At 47.3% G+C, this 24870-nt stretch overlaps 1 protein-coding gene across 1 annotated transcript in view; it reads right to left on the reverse strand.

Annotated features, from left to right (window-relative positions):
- Positions 1-24666, reverse strand: part of LOC134026664 (neuronal PAS domain-containing protein 3) — a 46623-nt gene extending 21957 nt beyond the window's left edge. Inside the window, exon 1 of the mRNA XM_062469556.1 lies at positions 24489-24666. Coding sequence (XP_062325540.1) covers positions 24489-24666 — 178 coding nt within the window. The remainder of the gene's footprint in view (positions 1-24488) is intronic.
- Positions 24667-24870: the final 204 nt, after the last annotated feature.

Consider the following 24870-nt stretch of genomic DNA (forward strand, 5'->3'; position numbering starts at 1 on the left):
GAGAGAGAGAGAGAGAGAAGGAAAGTAAAAGTGTGTGTGTTTCTTTCTCTTTGTGTTCCATTACCAGGATATTGATCCAGAGGTGTGAGTCCTGGCTACTGTGAAATGCCAGGATAATCAGAAGAGTTAATACAGCTATCCATTTCCATTGGAAAAGAAAAGGTTGGACACTCCACCCTGACATTTATTTTTCGACTTTGAAAATGAAACTGTAGAGAGATCTGAACTTGAATTAAAGCAGGGCAGAAACCCCTGGTGACCAGGACTGGCTTATGCCCGTCTCAGACAAATCTTTATTCGTGTGGAAATCACCTTGAGGACCAGCAGGGGATCAGTGGAGGGTCCTCTGTGACCACAGCAGACCCCCGTCTCCATCAGAGACAGGATTCCAATGTTTATGGATGTGGAGTTCGGCACCAGACACAGAGCAACACCAGCTCACCGCAATATATACCAATCTGCTGAGGACACAACCGTCATGGTAACCCCTGCCAGATGACATACCCATCTTACTTTTGACTCCAAACAATCCCTAAAGAGGTAAAAATCATCTTACGTAAAAACCAATGTGAAAATACTAGGCAAGAAATGTTATCACGCGGATTTGTAACTATATTTGAGGTGTTTTTGTGACTCTCTTGTAGGTATCGTCCTTTAAAGACCCACAGGCTGTCGCGCTGACTACGCTGTAGCAGGTAGGTTAAAGTAAGATAATAGAGAACACATCGCAGGCTCTGTACTGTAAAATGCAATAATTCTGTCAAACGGTTTTCTCTTTCCAATTTCATTTAAATTATGCCGAGAGAGAAACATGAAAAGCATACAAACACAGATTATTTTACCCAGAGGGGACATGGTGAAATGAATTACCATGGAAGGAACTGGGTTGCCATGTTCTACAGAGCTACACAGGAAAACCCTCCCTGGATGAACTATAAACAACCTGGATAGCAACAATATAATACTGTACGCTTGACATTCTGTTCAGAGGATAGGAAAGTTAAAAAAAATTAAATAATGTGGAGGTTGAGTTTGTGGATTTGACCCTCGCAATGTGGTTTAAAGGCAGGCAATATTTCAAGTTGAGTCTTAAAAAAATAAAATGGAAACAAAACTATAAAGTAACCAATCCACTTTGTATTATTAATACTACTTTATCACATGGGGAAAAAAAGAGTTTTGGTTGAAAAGGAAAAATTCACGCTTCTGAATAACAAACTTAAGTCTCTAGAGCTGTTTTGAAACAAACTGATGACAATCATCGCTCATTAAACTTTCATCACATTTATAATGTAGAATCTAAGCACAAAGAGAATAGGAAATAAGAAAATAATGATTGTAATCAAACAGGGTGGGGGGGTCATGATAGTGTCACTGTCAATTACTCCATCTACAACACTGAATCCATATTTCATACCTACACTCACATTCAACCACACGTAACTCATCACTGAGACAAGTCTACCTGGATAACACTTACAGATAGATTGATGACCCTCTCACTATGAAACAGAATAGTTCACATGGAGTAGAAACAGAAAAGCTGTTCTACTTCCCATAAAATATACAAGGCGAATGCACGTGACGCAAGTATTTACCGTCAAGGATTAATCTGCCACTTCTCCACAGTATGAATAATGTATGTGTCCAGCTCCTCGGACTGAGTAAGGTTGAGTTGATCGTCCAACTCTGGAGGACAACCCAAGGTCAGACAACGAGACAAATTCTTGCGCGACGCGTCGGCCATCTGCTCCGGAATCCGGAGCCAGATTCAGGCGTGGCGTGGCCGAGCGGCCCAGACCTGAGGGGCCAGGTGCAGGGTCCAAAAACAGCATGATGTAAACTGAAAGAAAACGCCCGATAAGGACCTCTCGGGTCAAACACTTTGCCCTGTTGAACACTGAGCAGCTGAGAGGCCCAGCGCCTCTGACCAGCCTCGTCCCTGACTGAACAACCACAGCAAACATGAGAGCGGGGGCGCTGGTGGGTGGCGAGGACGAAGCTGCCGCCTCAGATGAACATCGGGCCCGCAGCAGCCAGCCAGCCCGCAGCAGCCAGCCAGCCCGCAGCAGCCAGCTCGCAGCAGCCAGCCAGCTCGCAGCAGCCAGCCAGCCCGCAGCAGCCAGCCAGCCCGCAGCAGCCAGCCAGCTCGCAGCAGCCAGCCAGGCCACAGCAGCCAGGCCACAGCAGCCAGGCCGCAGCAGCCAGCGCTGCCCCAGCGCCATGCTCGGGTTACTTTCCTAAACACTCCTGTCATTAACAAATAAAACAAGGCCAAAATACAGGGGAGAGCTTTTTTTTAAGCACAGCCCCGGTAATAAGACCTGGCCTCTGGCCCAACTCCAGATGCAGCGAGGGTCCCCACGTGTCCCGTCCTGTGACAGGATCCACTCGTTCCACGGGGACGGTCGAAGCCTCTCGCGGTGCATACGGTGAGGCTCACACACACCCTCATCCATCACTGTGATCTTCCATCAACACGCCGGGGTCCGTGGTTAAATGTAAGAGAATTTAGTTTGAGCTCCACCGCACACCCACATGCTCGCAAAGCAAGCCAACACACACACACTTAGGCACACACACACGCATACAGACACACACACACACGCATACAGACACACACACACACGCATACAGACACACACACACGGCCACTCATGGTCAAATCGAGTTAGAGTGACACAGCCAAGCAGCTGCTTGGGCCCCTCCAAAATGACACCTATTTGCACTTAAATGAGAGGATTTAAGTGGAGGTAGACCATTCCCACTTTGCCATATGTGATTCAAATGTCTTTATCCCACATTACGGGACGTCTGGAACGAGATGTCCTTCCTCAAGTGCTCTCTGTCTCTTCTACACTCGATATTCTGGTCCGAGCTTTTCATTCTCCACTTTCTCTCCCTAAATCTATCTATTCTCTCTCTCTCTCTTTCTCTGTGGAGGGATTTAGCTGACATGCATCATAGCACTCCTGCCTTCTGTCTCAGAGGGCCGTGGGGGGTAGGGGGGTAAGAAATGGACCGGGGTTCCCCCACAATCCCTCACTGGGGGGGGGTGGGGGGAGGAGGGGCCCTGTCAACCCCTAGATGGTAGTCTAGATGGGGGTTCCAGAGGTGTAATAGCCAAGCTGAGAGAAAATAGAGAGACAGACAGATCTGTGGGGTTTGGTGATATGTCGCGTGGTTTGCACTGTACTGCTGGGGTTAGGTTGCGTGTTACTGTTTGCAGTCCAGATGAGTCGGGACGTGTGTTTTTTTGTGTGTAAATGTTTATCTTCAGCAGCATATGCACACAGGCCAGTTTTATACAATCACTTTCTCTCTCTATCCTTTTTGCCGCTCCTTATTGATTCATTACTAATTACCCCCCCCCCCCCCCCAAAAACACACACACACCTCCCTCCCCCCACACCCCCCAGGCCTCTCTCGTGCCACACTGCAGGTGTTTACTACGATAATACTTGAATGGAGTTATCATCCACGGACACAAAGTAGCCCTGACATTTGGTGGAATCCTGGAAGCTAATGTCCTTCCTGTTATCTCCCAGCGGTGGGACCTGAGAGGCAGCATCACCGAGAGGCATCATTAAGGCTAACTAATTAGCCTTCATTTGTAAAGCTCATGTAAATAAGGCCAGATAATAGTTGTGGGATCCATCATGGAAAATAAACTATGTATAGGCGCATTAGGGACAACTGCAAGGCCATTAGGAGTGTGTTGAAGGGACAACTCTGGCGTCCCAGGAATGGGTCCATCGAAGAAGGTTTGGCCCTCGGCACACACACTTCATCTGTTAACATGTCTTCTTAGCCGTTAAGTAAAGACCTGAGTTCGATCCCCTCGTCGACACACTAACACGTATGTGCGCACCAAGACACCTGTGGTTACACACACACACACACACACACACACACACACACACACACACAGAGACGTGTGGTCACACATACACGTACACACACGTACACACACACAAACACACACACTCAAGGACACTTGTGGTCACACACAACGTCTGAAGCTCAACCCTACACCGCCTCCTCTCCCTCCTTGTTCCTTAATACTCACTGCATGCTTTTATTCTCTAAAGTGAGAAATCCGAAAATGGGATGGCCCTCAAGGAGGGGGTGAGGGGGGGGGCAGTGTGCTCCCTCTCTGAGAGGGTCAGGTCTCATCTCCTATTCACCCAATCCTGCCCCCCCCCGCCCCCCTCACCCCCTGCTCTCCCCCCCACCCCACCCCCACCCCCCGCCTCCCTCTGGCTCATCACAGCGTGTTAGAGCCCCCTCTGATGGCTTCCCTGCCTCTAATACAGGCAGGATATTACGGCAGTGTCTCCACTCCCTCTCCGCCCGCGCCGGAGGTGGAGGTGTCACATTACGCCAGCGACCCCGGCTCGGATAAAACAGGTTATTACTGGGTTTATGGCCCCGGCTGTGGAGAATGGGGCTGCTCTGTGCCTAATGGATACCACTTGCTGTTAAAGAGGCGCTACAGCCACGGCCTTTGATAGGGAATTTATACTCCAATGTGAACTTTCCTGTTAAGAGGAAATGGCAATTTGAAAGTTCACTGGAAATATTGATGATATGATATGATGGATATGCTGAGATGTGTGCTCAGTGTGTTTGGTCACATTGTATTAAGTGACTTCTACAGGCTTTTTTCATACATGTCAAGCCCCCACACCACTAAGTCCCATTCCCATCAATCCACATTCCACTAGCATCACCAGCACTAATGTCTTATGATATTCCAGGCCAGCTTCAGACTGCTAATACTCCCCATGCTTACTGGGCTGTGTGTGTGTGTGTATGTGTGTGTGTGTGTATGTGTGGTGTGTGTGTGTGTGTGTGTGGTGTGTGTGAGAAATACGAGGTCCCCTCTCTAAATGCAGCCACTTCCCCCCCTCCCTGCCCTCCCCCTTCCCCCTCCTCTCTATCCTCCACCGGGCCTCCAATAAAAAAGGCATAAATTTTCAGCTCTAGTGCCACTCTGATCTCTTTATATGTTCGACATCCAACATTAAATTAAAACACTGCAGTAAATTCAACTTTGGGGAGTTTGCCTTCAGTGTCAAGTGTCAGGTCGCTCCGACTCTGAAGCCCAGTGGAGGAAACAGAGAAGAACAGTAAGGGGTTAATGCGTTTCGGTTGGTAGAGTGAGAGACAAGAGGAGGAAAAAAACATTTTCATTTCATTAAAAGGTTATATTCATCCACACAAATATCTCCCCTTGTTGCCATTTTATTGTTAGACATCGCTCTTTCTTACTCTCTATCTCTGTCTTATGTAAATAGACCTTACTGTTTTGTATGTATATATTTATATGTTGATACATTAGTAAAAGTAGTAATAGTAATAATGATGTGATGATAATGTATTAATATTAACAAAAATAACCGTGCAGCGCTCAGTAGTTTATAATTATTGGTATATTATGTTAAAATATAGCACTAATCTTTATCTGCTTTGAACAAAACTAAATTGCCATGAATTTTCATCAGTGACATCAGCTTGAATTTAGCACACTACAAACAGGGATCAAATTAAGGCTGTTTTAACATTTAATAATCCCAGCTAACTTTATCTAGGATTCCCTCTCAGACACGGTTTTCTATTCCCCAGTTCCCTGCAGATGAAAGACTGGAGGGTGGATAGAGAAGCATACGGGCAATGCTATCTCTCCGATCAGCCTCCACATATTAATAAGGGTGGGGAAGAGATGGGAGTCGAAAGGAGCGCGCCTATCAGTCTGGAGATGATCTGACAGATGGAAATAAATCTGGGTATTGTTGCTTATCAAGAGAGATGATAGGTAGACACTCTGATGCGATATACGTCCTGTGTGTGTGTGTGTGCGTCATCATCTCTGCCTGTGTTAATGTATGTAAGCATGTGTTTGTGAGAGTGTCTCTGCATATCCCCGACATGTGCATGTTGCACATTTCTACCGGTACCATCTGTCGTATTCACGCCCAGCCAAAAACACCTCCCGACCACTTGTTGGTAAATGTGTTCTTTTAGAACCTGGTCCAGAGAGCTAAATCCTCACAGCCTTCTACCAACGCATATGTTTCCTCCAGTGGTCTGCCTATCTACACTCGCCCTGCGACGCCCTAGCCTCCTGGTGGCCGCATAGGACAGCACAAGCCATAGAAGGAGCAGTGCCCTGGCAACGGGGAAGAGCTAAAAGGGATGTTTAGAAGCTAGCTCATACATTTCTCTGACAGACACCTAAAGCTCCATTTCCTGTTTAGTGCTGGGGCCTGCCAGATATTGGCTAACCTATGGGATACAGCCCTATACACGGCCATGTTTTATTTACCGTCTCCCAGCCAGACGCAGCGACAGAGCAACGCACACACGCAGGGCTGGTCTGGCAGAGCAACAGACGACCCAGGAATGGAGAAAGAATATACAGCTACAGGATAAAACACATTCAGTGTTTGACCTTGGAAATGTTGCTTCGGATTGTGTGTTTACCAGTTGTGGCTATCGCCCAGACAACTTCACCTCCCCGCGAGTACAATAGCATCCTCTAACTGGAGAGCAGCCACAAACCTCCAATGAGAACTTTTGTCTGATAAAAGGAGACAATTGGACTGCTGAGAATATCTGACAAGGGCAAGGGCATTTCAGAACAATCAGCTTTGCATATAAATTCCAGAATACTAATTTCAAATGCATTCAATTAAATTCAAACTGTCTTTTTTCTCTCTCTCTCTTTCTGGTTTTTGTTCTCCCACAACGCCTCTGGCTCGATATCAAGATGGAGGGGAGCTGACAGGAAACTTCTTCTCTCTCCTTCCCTCCATCTCCGTCCCTCCCTCCCTCTTCCTCCTTGACGTGCACACACAGACAGCCCTCGCTGGCCTGCCCTGGTGTGTACGATAAGGTCACCCTAGGGACCGCCTCCATTATCTCTGTCAGCCACTCGGACGGAGCCCAGTCAAATGATGCATCATGCAGTCATTTTCAGGGGAAAAAAAATCAATTTCTCTACCAGGTTCCTTATTTGCTTTTCAAAGTGCCCTTGTAGTCTTTGGCTCTGAGCATTTATCAATTTAAATGTTGTGAATTGATGATGTTCTTCTGTTGGTGTTTGGTGTGCGTCTGCCGTGTACAAGCAGTACATCACTCTCTCTCTCTCTCTCTCTCTCTCTCTCTCTCTCTCTCTCTCTCTCTCTCTCTCTCTCTCTCTCATTTGTTCTCCATCTCCCTGTTTTCTCTAAAGCCAGGTATCTGTATGTGCCGTACCAGACGACACCAGTAATAACTCCTAGGTCCTGTTTCCAGACTCTTCTGTATATATTTTTTATTGGCTCTATTGTAGGGCAGAGGACTGCGGCTTGTATGCTTGAATGTTGCAGGTGTTTTTTATTCATCATTATAATCACTATAGCACAACGTTATCTCATTGCGTTATCATGCATGATTTGCTGTACTTACCAAACATAATTGGCCCTTCTATACTACCAATTATAAATATCATAATTGCACGGTGGCAGACGATCCAGTCCAATCAATTACGAGCTGAAAGGGACATAAAATATTTTTACAGTGGAATTTCATGGCCAGATAGTAGACTGTCAGTCTGCTGGTGATATTCTACTGTGGGAGCAGAAGTGGGAAAGAAGATGTATGTGCGTGTGCGTGTGAGTGTGTGTGTGTGTGTGTGTGTGTGTGTGTGTGGGGGGGGGGGGGGGGTTGGATGTGGGAGGTGGGGTCGTGTGTGTGGTGGTGATGTGCGCGTGTGAGCGAGAGAGACAGAGAGCAGTCGAGTGTGGGTGTGTGTGCACGCACTGGAGTAGAGTGACAGACCTGTTCTTGTTTCCATTCAATACTAAGGGAGGGGGGCTGCAGAGGTAGGAAGGGAGGGAGGGCGGGGGGGGGGGGCTGTAGGAGAGAGGGGGGGGGTGGTTCGTGGGGGCAGCAGGTTCAGCGAGGTGGCTCAATTAAACACGACCTTCCTCTGCCCCTGTCTCCTTCAGCCTCCCTGGCTAGGCCACATGCAAATGGCCTCTCTCTGTCGCTCCACAACACCATAAATAAAAGAATGCTTATTACCCATTTAGGAGAACTCTGGCCGGCTGCCCTGATAGGCTGTTTAAAGCGAGAGAGCAGCTTAGTGAGGCGAGGCCGGGCACTGTGTTTGATAGATAATAGGCCATTTGGTTCAGATCAGCTGCAGAGGTCAGCTTGTGAGGAGGGAGCCCACATCTCTAGCTTACGACTGCGACTGAACGGCCACAGAGAAGAACACCAGATGACTACACTGGTCTGAGAACTCAAGGAAAATAAAAGGTTTGACTATGCAAAACTTGTAATGAATGGAAAGGAATACAATGGACATAATGGACAAATATTATTTGCAAAATATAATTAATACTTCATGTTTCGTCTGAATTTAGCTCTAAGACAGTATTAGAATTATTACAATGTGAAAACACATCCAGTATTATTTATTGATCTGGGCAATATAAAATATGCTTAAACTAAGCTAATTCAGTTGTCACATTTTTCCAGGGAAACTATGTGTGAATAATTCGCAATCAGGCCGGGAACAAGTTTAAACTGTCGAGCACTGGGAGTTTGGAGAGTGTGTGTGTGTGTGTGTGTGTGTTATGTGTGTGTCGAGTGGCGAGTGTGTGTGAGAAACACAAAAAGAGAGAGAGAAAGAGAAAGTGGAGTGTGTATAGGAATGTGATGTGTAGGGAGTGTGCATGACGGGGAAATGAGCATGTGTGTGTGTGTGTGTGTGTGTTCGAATGAGGGATAAAGGGAGACAGGGACTGATGGGAGCACAAAGATGTGATCAGACATTCTGGTAGACATTTATGCTAATACATTCAATATTCCCCATCCCCACTTGGCCGAGATCCTCTGGGAGCAGGCAGGGTGTGTGTGTGTGTGCGTATGTGATCGTGGTTGTGTGGTGTTGCAGCCTATCCGGTCCTTCTGCAATGGAAATGGAGGGAGGCGTGAAGGGATCAGGGTGTGTGTGTGTGTCGGGGGGTGGCTGGTAGAGGTATCAGGCTCCTGGTGGCTTTCAAATGGCCCTCTGTGTAGGCAAGGGCCCTGTCACTTAAAGCCCAGCAGATGTCTACATTCAATTCCAGCTTCACAATTGGAAAAGCCTCTACTCAGCGCGGGGCTGAATAGGCGCGGGGCAGCCAAGGCTAACCGGTGTCGCTCTGCTTTAAAAGGCAGGCCTTGTTTCATGAAGGAGGGAAACACTTCTACTACACACACACAGACGCACACCCACACACACAAACATACATGCACGCGCGCGCACACACACACACACTCACACACACACACACACACACACGCACACAGACACATGCAAACGCACACGCACACACAGACGCACACAGACACATGCAAACGCACACACACACACATATGAATGCGTACACACACACTCATGCATGAGCGCACACACACTCATATGCACACACACAGAGGGGCATACACACACACACACACACACACACAAGGGAAGAAGCCTGGAGATATGCCAACCCAATCAAATAGCTGTACACATACACAGAGATGGGAGAAGTAGCGTCAACCATATGGTGCCCCTTATACATGTCAGCCTCTGATCAGATGGTCCCTCTATACTGGGGCTCCCTGTAATGCTGTCTCGCCCTGCCAGAGACCTTGGAAGGAGTTAAACACGCCCTACTCCTGGAAGACAGATGAGGACTCAGAAGGGTTGCTAGCTGGATTCCAGATGTATCAATTTACTTGGATATCCCGTCCCTGCGTTTCTGCATATGCTCTGCTGGCAGGAGTCGGCGAGGCTTGGAATGGGCCGAATTCCAAAAGCTAATATTCCGTTGGCCGGAATAATGCAATTATTATTTTCCTAGCTATCAGGCTAAGCACACAGTACCATCTGGTAGACAAAGCAAACACACACATCTCAATTACCCTGCAGGCAGCTGTCTACGCTGGTCACACCTCCACGCGCCTCCATCGGTCCCTCCATCGCTCTTCTCTTCCATATCTCCCGCTCCTCCTCCTCCTCTTCCTACTTCCCCTTTACCTACCTCTTCTCTCCTCCAACTCCTCTCTCCTCCACATTCTCCTCCTCCACTTCAACCAGCTCCACCTCTCCCTTTTTTTCACCACCATTTCTCCACCTCCCCATTTATTTCTCCTATCCCCCTGCAGGCACGTTTGCGGATTCCTTCATTGCAGGACCGGCTGAGAGGCAGGCCCCCTCGTCTCTGGCCCATCTTGTATCACAGGCCCACTAGCACAGCCAGGAAGAGAGAGGGTGAGAGGGTCAGATAACTGCTAGCTGATTTGGGCACCTTCGTGCCTGTCTGTCTGTAGCTGTCTGTCTGTCTTATTGTCCGCCTGTCTACATGTTCATCTCTGTCTCCAGGCCTGCCTCTCTGCTTCTGCCTGCCTGCCTGCCTGCCTGCCTGTCTGTCTGTCTGTCTGTCTGTCTGTCTGCCTGTCTGTCTGCCCATTTCTGTCTCCAGGCCTGCCTCTCTTCTTCTGCTTGCTTCCCTTCCTGTGTCTGCCTGCTTGCCTGCTTTTCTAATGGCACCGCTACAAAGTTGTTAACCACATTATTACTGTCATTACTGTGTCTAAATGGTTGGGGCAGTAGAGGCCTTTCAATGGGCAGCTATGTGGTTAATAACCCTTATCTGTACGACAAATTCCTGTACGTACAATAATGTACGTTGTTCACCAAGCCAATTTCACCCAAGGGTGCCTACTGTACAGAGACTGTGGTCTGCTCTCACTTGTACCACCCAAAACCTTGGCAGAGCAAGCAGGATCCTCTACCATCTCACTAATTAGCTATCTACAGTCATGATACACAGAATCGGAACTGTATCTGTACTGTAAAGATGAGTTTTAATTGCGGTGTGAATAAAACAGCTGTTTCCTCTATGTCTGTTTTGACAGGAACGTGAACTTGGCGTGAGAAGAGGAGAGTGTCTGTTTGGCTCCTAATTAGCCCGGTTGGATGAAGACAGAGATAGTCTCTGGGAACGAAGATGTGTACGCCTTAGACACCTGCAATTACGGGGGAGGACAAAGGCTTAGGCGCCATTTGCAAAACAGAAATGGTAATTCTGACCATCTGTGTCCCTGAGCGGGCACTGCCAGCCAGCACACACTGGCACAACCCTGCCTGTCATGGCATCACAATCTGGGGCTTCGCTCACAGACGAGAGAACTAGGAAGGTTAGCACATTAAGCAGACATCTTTTCTGACCGACTATGTAACACAGTATGCTGTGTTACAGGCCTCTACACAGTATGCTGTGTTAAAGGAAAGGTTCTGTTCATTCTATAGGTGATAACACACATAGGTAAACTGCATACATTTACCCCTAGGATCCATCTTTCATTCCATCCAACTTTTCTCTCTCTCTCTCTCTCTCTCTCTCTCTCTCTCTCTCTCTCTCTCTCTCTCTCTCTCTCTCTCTCTCTCTCTCTCTCTCTCTCACGTCACCCCCCTCTCTCTCTCTTTCTAGTCTCTCTCTTTTTCTTTCTGTCAACACAGAGGCTGAGCACATTAACTTTTACTATTAAGAATATATTAATTTAAGAAAACTTATTAATATAAGAAAATACTTTTAGTGAGGAAGCACTTTAATTACACAGCAACTCTAGCTAATGACTTCATTAACACCCTGGTAGATATGCATACATTTCCAGACACTGAAGGAAGAGGCTAGAAAACTCTCTAGCATAAATCTGCCTCAGATAGTCTGCTTGTATGCCATCATAAAATTCATTACCTTGTCAATTTGAAAAAAGCTTTAAACCTTCCCCCTGATCTAATTAATGCTGAAAATAATTAGCTATATATTTTTTTTAAAGAAGAAGAAAAATTAGTGGGTTAGCGGACAGATTAAGTGGAGAAAAGTGAACAGCAATTAAGATGCGGGGTTAGGAACTGTGTGTACACATGTTGGATTATGGCAGCAAGTCATACAAGGCTAAGACAAGCCATTTTTTATCACTGTCACACTCCTCAAAGAGGCGATAAAACTACTGGGAACAAGATAACCAGCTACATGCCTCTGACAAAAAAGCTTAGGGGACCAGTTTGACAATTCATCAATTATTTGATAGAAATCATCAATCAATCTTTACAGAATTAATCTGAGGATACTGTAGATAGCGCAAAGGCCCTTATACAATTTACAGTTTTTAATTTGGTAAACTGATTGCCTTTTCTGGGTGCTTATATTGGTGTCCTATATCTAATTTAGAGAGACAAAGGCAAGGATTGCATGACTGTGGAGAGACAAGGACTTTAATGTTACCTTCTTAAGACCTCCACCAGCTCAATACATTTTTAATGACAACATTACCTTGCACTCAACTAATCACATCAAACAAAAAATAACCACCTGTAAATACTTACTCTATGTTATTACAGTCACTGTAATGGCTCATTACAACAATAATGTTATTTAGCTATTTGATTATGTGTTTGTTTTTTACCTTGCTGTCTATCTGCTAGACCATTGATCGCCCAGCTAGACCTGCTCTCTGTCTGCTAGCTCAGCTATAGCCTAGCTGGCCCTGGAGAAATAGCAGAGCTGTGTGCTAGCTCAGCTCCAGCCCAGCTAGCCCTGGAGACCCAACACAGCAGGATGAACCTATTAACGAAGCCAAGGTCAGCCTCACTCCCACTTGACCTCCAAGATGGAGTCTTTGTTTATTGACATGTACTTGTGCTGGGGAGAAACTAGCCAATGGCAGCGCAGAACCTGTTAGCAACAATCTGACAATGAACAACAATAGGCCGCCTGATAAAATATGCAGCGTTGGTCGGTGTTTAAATTACCATCAGGCCATCCAACTGATGAGATTTTAAATGAGCTCTAATTTGTCTTCTCTAGTGCGGAAGAGCAAGAAAGAGAGAGAGGGAGAGATAGAGAGAAAGAGCTAGAGAGAGAGGAAGATCCAGAGAGAAGCCGGGAGAGAGGTGAGCAGAGACTGGGAGAAGATGATGAGGTCGTTGAGACTCACCTGTGACAGCCCCAGGTAGATGGACACCGTCTCAGAGATGTAAAGGAACCTTCCCTCCTTGTTTAGTGCAAATACAAATCCATCCAGGGACTGGAGGAGAGGAGAAGAGAAGAGAGGGGCAGGGAAAAGGAGAGGAGAAGAGAAGAGAGGAGGAGGGAAAAGGAGAGGAGAAGAGAAGAGAGGGAGAAAAAAAACAGGTGAGACAAGATGTTAAAGAATCCAAGCCAACTAAAGAGAAACTATACAAAGCTGCTAAAATGAGATATTTCTCCCCATAAACTTCAAAAAGCTTCAAAGATTCTTAGTTATGGATGTTCAGACCCACATGCTGATATACCCTGGCTGATAGACAGAATTGGTCCTGTCTCCGTGGTCACACGCTAAGTGCATTCCCCCCCCCCCCCCCCCCCGGACTTTGATCATTGCATACGAACACCTCCCTCCCTGCGCCCATGTGGACATGTGACAACGGAGTGTGTGCTATCAGGCAGGTCTGTTACAGGACGGCTCTGTGTCTAATGAAGGCCCTGCATGTGGATCACCACGGTCGTCCCCCTTCGCGGCCGGCCTCCTGCCTCCTACAGGCAGCAGTTAAGGCCTGGAGGTCAGGGGGGTTAATTACATATGCTCCCCCACCGACTCACATCATCCGCAGGGCGGACGACCACAGGGACCAGCCGCAGAAGAGAAAAAAAACTTTAAGGAAGAAATCAGAGAGGACACACCCACACACACACACACAGGATTCAGATTCCTGCAGGCTGGAGTGGGAGGAGAGGCAGATAGACAGGAAGACAGACAGGCCAGCAGAGTGTCGCAACACGACCTCACAACCTGTTTCGTGAAGAATGTGACGGTTTACGTCCCAATAATTAGTGTTGTAAGAAACCTCGCGATTTCTTTTGTGTGTGTAAATCTTACCGACCACTCTCTGTGAGGTTGGGTCGACTTTACACATGACCAATGTCATTGTTAATGACACGAAATGTATTTCTGAAAATGAGGACGTCACCACTGCTCAAGCAGATGGACAGAAGTACAGACCGAGCGTTCCCTGCCGTTTATATTGTGCCTTTAAAGGGACGGCGGCACCAGCTGGCGTGAGGAGAACAGTCTCTGCCCGGCGATAAAGCGGGCGGGGGAGCCTGAGGCTGTTTACAGTCATCTGATAGGCTGCTGACAACAGGAGCTCTCATAGGAGCAGAGAGCTACGCTACACAATAACATTACACTACATTACACATGACACCACACAACCACATCACACTTCCCTACACAACATTACACGGCACAACACTACAATACATGACACAACACTATACTTTACATTCTGCTACACAACCTCACTTGGAATGCACCAGCAACTGTTGCCTGCTTCATTCTGTCTATAGACTAGTCTGTCTGACTGCCTGTCTGACTGCCTCACCGCATTTGTCCTCGAAGGCCTGTTAACATTTAACGCGGCAATAATAACACAGCTTTTAATGTGTTGTGTTTTTAGTATTTATTTACATACATTTGCCTCTCCTCGACAGCTCTCCCCAAGCTGGCAGTCCCAGGGCAGTCCTACAGGAGTCTTGTAAGGCTGCGGAGAGCCATAGCCCCAGGCTGCTAGTCATCATTCACAGCGCTCCAGCCATTGTTTATCCTGACACTGAGCTGGCTCCTGTGTGTTCCAGAGGCTGCCTGGGTCCTGTAGTTCTCTCTCCATCTGTCAGACCAGCCCTGCGGTCCTGGGGGAGCCCACCTCCAACCCTGCCTGCCTGCCTGCCTCCCTCTGCCCTCCCTCCCTTTCCCCCCGGCTGAGACTAGAAAGGGAGGCAGGGGGTGGGGGTGGGTGGGAGTTGGGGGGCGGCTGCCACTGTACGGCTATCATCCCTCCCTGTGGGCCTGCCCCTGCCTGTCAGCCTAGCCTCCCCCCACACCACCCCCACAGCACCACCCAACCCCCGACACTCACCCTACCCAGCCTCCAATCATCTGCCCCTGTCTCAGCCCCTCTCCCTTCCTCCTCCCACCCCCCACCTGCCTGTCTGCCGGCCTAGTCCTCTTTAAAACACAACTACAGCAGCATCTGCAGCCAGGAAACAACTCTCTGGAGAGTGAGAGAATGCGAGAGTCAGAGAGAAAAAGACAGGGAGAGTGGAAAAAGAGAGAGAGCGAGATAGATAGAAATAGAGAGAGCGATAGAAAGAGTGAAAAAGATAGAAATAGAGAGAAAGGGAGAGAGAAAGAGAGAGAAGGGAGGGGGATTCAGAGCGGTAGCTTAGCTTGTTGTTCTATGGTGATGGACGGTCTCTGTTTACAGGCTAACCACTGTGTAAAGTGCTCTATAAATCACACCCGCAGACAAACTTCAGAGGGGGAGAAATGTGTTACATTAGGATGGGGATTCTAAAGCCGTTTATTTAAAACAGTCCTGCTGGTTTAGAGGCCCACATTTTGCTCCTCATTTCCAGCTGGAGAGGTAGAACAGACCCATCAGTAGAACGCCAGTGAATAGATGCAGTAAGAATATCAGTAGAATAAATCAAGCTAACGCTGATTTTGTTCTGTTCTTATTACAGGAAAGTGCCGGTACAGTCAAGTGTCCGCTGTAATATCACACAGTTCCAGTGCACTCTTCAGCAAAGTCCTTTTTCTGCTGAGTCCTAAAAGAAAAGGAACTGCACCCACTTCCTTTTCAAAGGACAAGCAAACTTCCTATGAAGGGCGGCGCACGGCGGGCATCAATCAGGCTGGTGCCCTGGCCAGAGAGCGCCCGCGCCTCGCACATATTAAGACGCCCGGCGAGGCCCGCCCTGGACGAGCCTCATTGACTATTAACATATCATTAAGTATCAGGTCAGGCTAAATGGAGGCACGCGGGGAGGCGAGGAGCTCAGAGGCAAGCTGGCAGTGGGGCGGCCACATGTTCACCAAAACCCACACACACATAGACACGCACACAGTACACACACATGCCCAATGCTCTCTCTCGCTCTCTCGCTGTCTCGCTCTCTCTCACACACACACACTCCAGTGGACACCAGGCTTCAAGAACAATGACTGCAATTAACACCTCCAGCAGGCATAGGACCAACAATGATCATCGAGTCACACACACACACACACACACACACACACACACACACACACACTACATGATCACACACACACACGCCTCCTACGGTTCTTAGGACTTTCTCAGCGCTGATCCTGGGCAGCCAGTAAGACTTCCACACACCTCGGAACACGTGTGACAGGGCAGGCCCAGCTGAGCAGCGCCACACGGAGCCCTCAGTAGCACAACCACACTGTGTGCTCTGGAGAACTCAGCTGGTTCATCTCAGCTGAACCAGGATTAACAGAGAGAGAGAGTGAGAGAGAGAGAGAGAGAGAGACAGAGACAGAGGGAGAGAGAGAGAGAGAGAGAGAGAGAGAGAGAGAGAGAGAGAGAGAGAGAGAGAGAGAGAGAGAGAGAGAGAGAGAGAGAGAGAGAGAGAGAGAGAGAGAGAGAAGAGAGGAGAGAGGAGGAGAGAGAGAGAGAGGGGTAGGAGAGATCATGAGATCTGACAGCATGAGTGAGAGTAAGAGTGACGTGAAAGAGTCTGTGGATGTGTCTGTGTGAATGGCGCATTTGTGTGTGCGAGTGTGTGTGTGTGTGTGTGTGTAAGGTAGTGCAAGCTTGTATCTCAGCTATGCATGTGAGCTCGTCTGTGTGTACAGGGTGGAGATGGAAGGGGATGGTTAAAAGAGATCTTATCTGAACTCTAAATTGCCACAGGGAGCTGTGAGAAATATTTTCCATTGAAGTCAATTTGGAGGCTGACAAGCCATGTAGAAATGTGCAAATATGGCAGGCGTGGTATTGATTTATTTATTGAAGACAGGGGGGCTCCAGGGGGGAGCCTGGATCACTCATCATCACTAGCCTCCTTCACACACAGACCCCCTGCAAATCATACCATACTTACCATGGCCATTTGGGTTTGTGCTTACCCTGGGAGAACCATAGCAGCATCCATCTGAACACACCAGCCAGGGATATTTACTGGCTGTTTCAAGCTAGAATCACCAGTTGCTGACATGTAGCTGACATCCATTTTGAAATAATACTGCTCTTTTACTCCCTGACACACACAATCTCTCCCCGTTCACTCTGTTACTCTCTCTCTGTCACTCTCTTCTCCTCTCCATGTCTATCCCCAGTCAATAGTGTTTTACAGGTAAAGAATTGAGCTGTGGTGACTGCTCACATATAGTGCAGACGGTCATCATAATAGCCAACAGAAGCCTCAATCTGAAGGGCATTTTGAAACATGAAGACTAAACACTATTCACTTACACTATTCACACTATTATAACTTATATATATACAGCATATATATATATATTTTTTTTTTTTTTACAAAAATAGCTTTGAGTCACCTCTATTTTTCCTCAATAATACTTCATTTAACCTTGTTGCTCTGCTCTCTGTAATCCATTATGATAAACAGGGGCAACCCTGCACCCCGGCCAAGCTTCTGTAAACATGGGCTATTTAGGAATTTAACCCACGTGTGTGTTGTGTGTGTGTGTGTGTGTGTGTGCATGTGTTTATGTTCTTAATCCTGGGTTAGCTGCACCAGGAAGTCTCTATTAGCTGTGTCAACGTAACTACATTAAAATAATGTTTAAACACATTAACTTTCAAATTATATTGGATTCCCTTCGGTTTTGCTCATAATCCCTCTTACCCCTCTCAGAGTAGAGCTCCCCCATGACTCCAGGAAAGCCTGAGCTTACCAGCCTACTGTAGGTGGACCAGAGTAACACCCACACAGTAGCTGCTGGGCTGTCTAACAGTATTACTATGGTGCGGTATGGAGAGAGAACACTGTAGATGCTGACATAAAACGTTACGTCAAATCCTCCTCACATACCCACAGATAGTAATTTCCTCATTGAATACAAGAGTGGTGGAAATGCTGTTTGTAGAGGAGCAGCTGTGTTGCCCCTCACAGAGAGAGGTTAAACTCTGTACATAGAGGCCATGCTGTTTTGGAGCAGGGGGCTGCAGGTGTACTCTGCAGCCGTGAGATGTTAAACACAGACGGCCAGCAGGATGTAGCTGGGCTGGAATATGAATATCAAAGAATGCTTCAACAGCCAGCTAAAGAAACTGACCTTACATCTCTAACACACACACACACACACACACTCTCTCTCACACACACACACACACACACACACACTCACAAACACTCTCACACAAGCAGTAGAAATCATCAGTGTTCTCAGATCCTCCCTCACATGACTGCTGGACCCGACAATGAAGGATCTGGAGACAGAGATGACAAAAAGTTCTAGGGATAAAAGAGACAAGTGCTTAAAGAGAGAGTTATGAAATGGTATGAAGACTGATGAGAGTCTCCAGGGAGCAGATGGAGGGTTTGTTTCTTAATAAGCAGAGGGGTTAAGGACAGGGATGTATTGAGGGATTCAAGATGGAGGAGAGCTTCACCTCAATCAGACAGACTGTTATTGTTTGTGGTGCCTGGCCATTATTATGTGCATATTAATGATGCTTGGCTACCAGGTTACGTCATATAGGGGTGTGTGTGTGTGTGTAGCAGACAAGCCAAGGACAGAGGTGACCATGGAGAGGAGAGCTGGAGAGATTGTGTCGCCCCCCCCTCCCTCCCTCCCCCACACACACATACCTGGACGGTTTGGTCCAGAAGGTACTGAGGACCTTCACACTGATAGCATGCTAATGTTAATCAGACTACAGACACAGCCCTCCACCATAAACATCACACACACACACACACACAAACACACACCTCCATCACAGCTTAGGGCTATTCTTTTATAAACATGGAATAGATACACAAACCCAGACAGACACACACATGCACACATATCCATTTGACTGCATACAGAGAAGGAAACACATGTGCACACACAAGCACACAGACGCACAGACGCACACACACACACACACACACACACACACAGAAGAGGGAGCGAAGAAACAACCCTTTATGAAATCACATAGGGCCTGACCAGCCCAGTGTAATTATGCTAATTGCCTGAATGCCCTTGCTTTATTTATGCGTGGTGGCTAAGATAAATAAAAGGAAATTGCTTTGGATCTAACTGTATTCATTTCAGAATGCTAACTAGCCCCTGTTTGTTATGAGATTGCTGATCTGTTTACCCTCCAATTCTGCAGGTAATTGCAATTTTGATTGTACATTTATTTATTTTCTTTCTCTCTCTCTCTCTCTCTCTCTCTCTCTCTCTCTCTCCTCCTCTCATCTCTCTCTCTCTCTCTCTCTCTCTCTCTCTCTCTCTCTCTCTCTCTCATCCTCTCTCTCTCTCTCTCCTCATCTCTCTCTCCTCTCTCTCTCTCTCTCTCTCTCTCTCTCTCTCTCTCTCTCTCTCTCTCTCTCTCTCTCTCTCTCTCTCTCTCTCTCTCTCTCTCTCTCAGTCCTCCATCTATTTCTCTAATAATGAAAAGCTTTGTGATGTTTAGACCTACTAAACAGTAAGGAGAGAAGTTAGGAATATCTTTATCTGCTGCCTAGATTGTTTACACTCTGTGAAACTCTGTGTAATTGTGAATTTTGAGGCTCTTGATATGAATTCAATATTGTTTCCAGCTTGTTCAAAACTATTTGGTTTGATGCTGGTAGGGAGCGATCAGACATATCCTTTCAGAGAGTTAAGAAGGCAAAAATGTTTTAATGAATATCCGATGTGGAGGCATACCTTGTTTTCTTCCATGCAAAAGCAAAGCCTTAATTACGATGTGCTTATAAATGCATTACCTGGTGAACATGCTAGAAATTCAGAAACCGTTCTCATTATCTTTAAGTGTATAGGTTTATGGTTAAAACAAAATATTTATTTTAACTGAATTATTATGAAAGCATTCATTAAAACACAGCCAAATTAATATCTCCACTGTACAGGTATTTCCTACGATCGATATGCTTCAAACATTAAAACTGACTTCATGTATTCATCTAACCAACATAGATATAATTGTGCCACAAATACTGTCATAAAAAGTAATAAAACATGCCCTGATTCTCCTAAACATGTTTTAGATTCCATTTTGTACACACACACACACACACACACACACACACACACACACACACACACACACACACACACACACACACACACACACACACACACCACACACACTGCATAATTCCCCCAACAGAAAGAGAGAATTACAATTGATCAGAGTGTGAGGTGAATGGGCGCTCCCAGAGGCTTCCACCTTTCTCAGATTACAACATTGATCTGAGCCTCGTTCGGCCCTGTTTCTGCGGCCACCTTCCCAGGGCGTCCGGGCAGATGAAGCGATCCGCTAACGATCGGCAGTAGAGTTTAAGTGTTAGTGTCCTCTGCTCCCCTCATAGTGACGGATGGAGACTGGAGCTCCTGTTGATTTGTGGTGTTTAGATGTAGGTTTAATTGCGGTGTTTTGTAAGAGGGTTATGTATTGCTTTGTTTGTGTCTGGAAGCTGATGCGGCCGGAATGGGATTGGATTTCTACAGTGGAGGTGTGGAGTGAGGTGTGAGGGGTTAGAGGGCGGTGGGGTTGGAGGGGGGTGGAGAGAGGGGGGTGGAGGGTGTTAGGGATGGGTTAGGGATGGAGTTAGTGACGGGGGATGGAGGGAGTTATGGAGGAAGGGATGAAGGGAGTTAGGGATGGGGGAGGGAGGGAGTAAGGGAGAGTGGGATGGAGGGAGTTAGGGGTGGGGTGAGTTAGGGAGTAAGGGAGGAAGGGAGTGTGATGGGGGATGGAGGGAGTTAGGGTTGGAGGGGGGATGGAGGGAGTTAGGGATGGAGGGGGGATGGAGGTGGGATGGAGGGGGGATGGAGGGAGTTAGGGATGGAGGGGGGATGGAGGGAGTTAGGGATGGAGGGGGGATGGAGGGAGTTAGGGATGGAGGGGGGCTGGAGGGAGTTAGGGTTGGAGGGGGGATGGAGGGGACTTTAGAAAGGTTTCAACCCTCCCCCTCCTCTGAGATTAATCAGCCAACATGGATCTCTCTCTCACCTGCAGGAACAGCAGAAGTTGGCCTTTTAAACGTGTCAACGCTCCCCCCTCCCCCCCCCCCCCCATTCCAGCAGCATTGATCTCAGAGAGAGAGGGTCTGTCTGCAAGCGCTCCAGTTCCTCTAACATAACTCAACAGTTTAAAAAGTCGTCCTCTTCTTTTTCCTCTCTCCTCAGGTTCAATCTTTCTCGGCAGAGCCAGACATTTTTCTTTTCATTGTGACGAACGCAGGAAGTGATTTATCGAGCGTTCGGTGATGCTGAATGACCCAGGTGCATGCTGGGAGGCTAACAGACAGTGGGGCAGATTGAGGAGGCTGTGATAGAGCACTGGACTATACACACACACACACACACACACACACAGACCCATACACTGCCTCTCTCCGGAAAACACCTTTTATTATAAAAAAAAATATGTAGCTTATTTTTTTCAAGTAATCATTAAGCGGCAAACCATCAGATTTAGTATCCAATTATATATAGTTCTATTGTGGTGTTTTTTCATTTAACTGTCCGCATTAAGATCTAGCATGTCTTAGAATGCATTAAATAACCTGAGAGTGTAGAGGTGGCGAGGAACGTGTGAATGACTGGATGCAGACCTCATTCATATGCTTATCTCATTAGTGTAGCATGTACTGCTGCCATCTGAAGAGGGACGGGGGAGAGACGGGGAGGCGGGGGGAGGCCGGGGGAGGCGGGAGAGAGGAAGAAGAATAAAGCAGAGGGGTATTGTTGAGCGCTCCGTTCCCCTGCTAGACCCCGACAGGCGTGTTGATTTATTTGTGTTCCTGCATTCCTCTCGTCTGTAAAGGGGACAAATGTGACCACCACCAGAGAAATGCATTGACAAGTGCTTTGTACGGCCGTGTAAAAAATGAGCCACTTACTTACAATACATCTATAGGAAATCAGACGCAGAAAGAATAGAAATAGGAAGTGTTCCCTCTTGCCTAGTCCCTTCAGAAAAAGAAGAGGAAAGGAAGAAAGAGAGAAGGGGGGGGGAGAGAGAGGGATGAGGTGGGGGGGGAGGGAAAATCAATAGAGAATAACTCCCTTTTCTTTTGTGGAGAGAACTTAAGATTCAGCAAAAGTTTTGTCTGGGGGAACTTAGTCCCGATACGTTGAGAGGATGAAACGTGCATTAATCATTCTAACAAGTCGTAACATTCCTCTAATACAATGAGTTCTCTCTGAGCTGGCGGCACTCTGCGCCCCCTCACACAAGCCCTATCAGTCAGAGGCTAGCGCGTGAGCCTGGCCCCTGAGGCCAAGATAAGCAATCGCCCCAGCCCCATATTTTGTTAAATCACTGCGGCCACATTAGGAGTGAATGGAAGAGGGGGTGGGGGGGGGGTGTCTGGGGAGGAGAGAGGGAGAAGTAGAAGAAAGGGAAGAGAGGGAAGAGAGAGGGATGGAAAGGGGAAAGAGAGGAAGAATTGACAGAGCCTCTCGGCCCAGATCCTTATCCTGCATCTAAAGGAGACATCCGTCTTTAGTCAGGGGTCGCCCTTGACGCCTCACGAAGGGGAGGAGTCCTGAACTTGTCTTTGTTTTGAAGAGCCCCGAGACCCCGATACTCTAATCGGGACCAAACAGCTCAGAATCTGCTCCACACACCTTGGATACCCCCCCCCCCTGATCTCTCTCTCTCTCTCTCTCTCTCTCTCTCTCTCTCTCTCTCTCTCTCTCTCTCTCTCTCTCTCTCTCTCTCTTGTTATCTTCTTATCTACCTGTCTTTCTTGCTTTCTTTCTCATATTGAAACATCTGTGCAGTGCTCTCTGCTCAGACGAGGAACACTCTGGGCTCTGTGATCCCAGTTCACACACCAGCATGGACCCTTTTATCTCAGGATATAACCAGAGGAGAGCGAGCAGGGAGAGTGGGGGAGGGAGGGAGAGAGAGAGAGAGAGAGCGAGGAGATCGAGACAGAGTAAGAGAGAAAGAAACAGGAGAGAGAGAAAAAGAGAGTGGAGAGAAGGAGAGAGAGACAGAGAGTGGATAGAGACAGAGACAGAGAGACAGAGAGAGACAGAGAGAGAGAGAGAGGGAGGGAGAGGGGGGACAGAAAGACAGAAAGAGAGAGAGTGGGTGAGGATAAACTAGTGATCCATGCTGATGGAGCTCCACCGTCGCAGCCAGCAGTGGGACGCCAGATCTAGTCAGATAACCGTGAACGTTCTATAATTACATTACCATTTAAATGTGAATTAACGAACACGTTTGATTTAGAAAAGAATATAATTAAGATTACTTTAAATTCTTTATATTTTCCTTTTAAATATAGATTTAAATTTAGATTATATTAGATCAAATCTTGACATTAGTTGACCTGGTTATAAACCATGTTATAAGCTTCAGAAGTACCAGTATTTGTCAACAACAAACCCAAGGATGACCACACTAACTTGCTGCTAATGTGTTCAGGTGTGTGTGCATGTACACATTAACTTGCATTCACTCACTCGTGTGAGTCGGTGTAAGTAAGGTGTGGGTGCATATATATTGAAATACATGCATGTGTGTATGGCTGTCTGTGCGTGTGAGTGCGTGCGTGCGTGTGTGTGTGCGTGTGTGTGTTCACCCCCATGTTCATGTCTCTTCTGCTGGCACCATATGGACCTTTAAATCTCCAGTCCCACCGGGAGCATAGTTAAAGGCACAGTTCGCTCATTACAACCCCAGTCATAACATAAAGGGAAATAAACAACTGGATGCAGGAGGTGTATATGTCTCTGAGGAGGCATGTCGGAGGAGATTAAAACTAAACTACACCCCTGTTACAATGCCATTACCAGATGTGCTCCTGGACGGGGTAAAAAACAGTGTTTGCTCTTCCTCAAACCTCGACCATATGGCCCAGCTTCTCCAGCTAGGTATATGGACACCATAATACCGAAGCCATGCACCACATTTCCGAATCAAGCGTATCTTAATGTGCTACCTGGAAGGAAGCGATATTGTCATAATGTCACTGTTACTTTGCAGTATTCCAATTATGGCTGTATGGTTATATAGGCGGAATAAATATTAAACGCCTTGTTTATAGTCATGCGATTAAGTGTTACTAGATGGTTGTATGTTTTTGTTGTCTTCTTATTAACATAGATATAAACTGTGATCACCCATCATACACAGGACACAGGTGGATTATCACTGACTGTAATATCACAGGACAGATACTGTGATCACAGAAGTGATGGCTACAGTTTGTAGATGTGGGCACCCTCAGTACTAAATGGTGACTGTAACTGTATACAGAATGGCGCATGTGCAGACGTGTGTTGAAGAAAGGCAGTTCCAGTAAACAGGTGTGGCACAGTAGACGCCCCTGTCTTGCTGGCTTGCAGGTCTGCATATGCTGGCGTCGAACCCGGCGCCGGGCGTTACGGACTCTACCGATGCGTACGTAGGCGAGGCGTGGCTCCTGATGAGCTCCCCCTCTCTGCTGGAGTCGAGGGCTCGCTGGCATTGGCTGCTCCGAACAGCTGTAGTGACAGGTTAAGATCAAGGCCCACGCTGACATTCTTCCTGCAAAGGTCAATGTATGGTGGGGCCCCGCCGTGCTCAGATGAGGCCTCTGCCATCATTGCCAAGCCAAAAGGTCAGGCACAAGCTGATTGGTGATAGAACTATCAAATTAACCAATCAATACGCGGCAGGGATGGGAGGAAGCCGGCCCCTGGGGGCGGGGAGACAGACCGGAGCAAATGCCAACATGTCAATATGGAGAGAGAGGAGGAGGGGAGGGAGGGGGCCGAGGGAGTAGAGGAGGAGAAGAGAAACGTAGA

This window comes from Osmerus eperlanus, chromosome 9, assembly GCF_963692335.1.
Source record: "Osmerus eperlanus chromosome 9, fOsmEpe2.1, whole genome shotgun sequence".
Classification (NCBI taxonomy): domain Eukaryota; kingdom Metazoa; phylum Chordata; class Actinopteri; order Osmeriformes; family Osmeridae; genus Osmerus; species Osmerus eperlanus.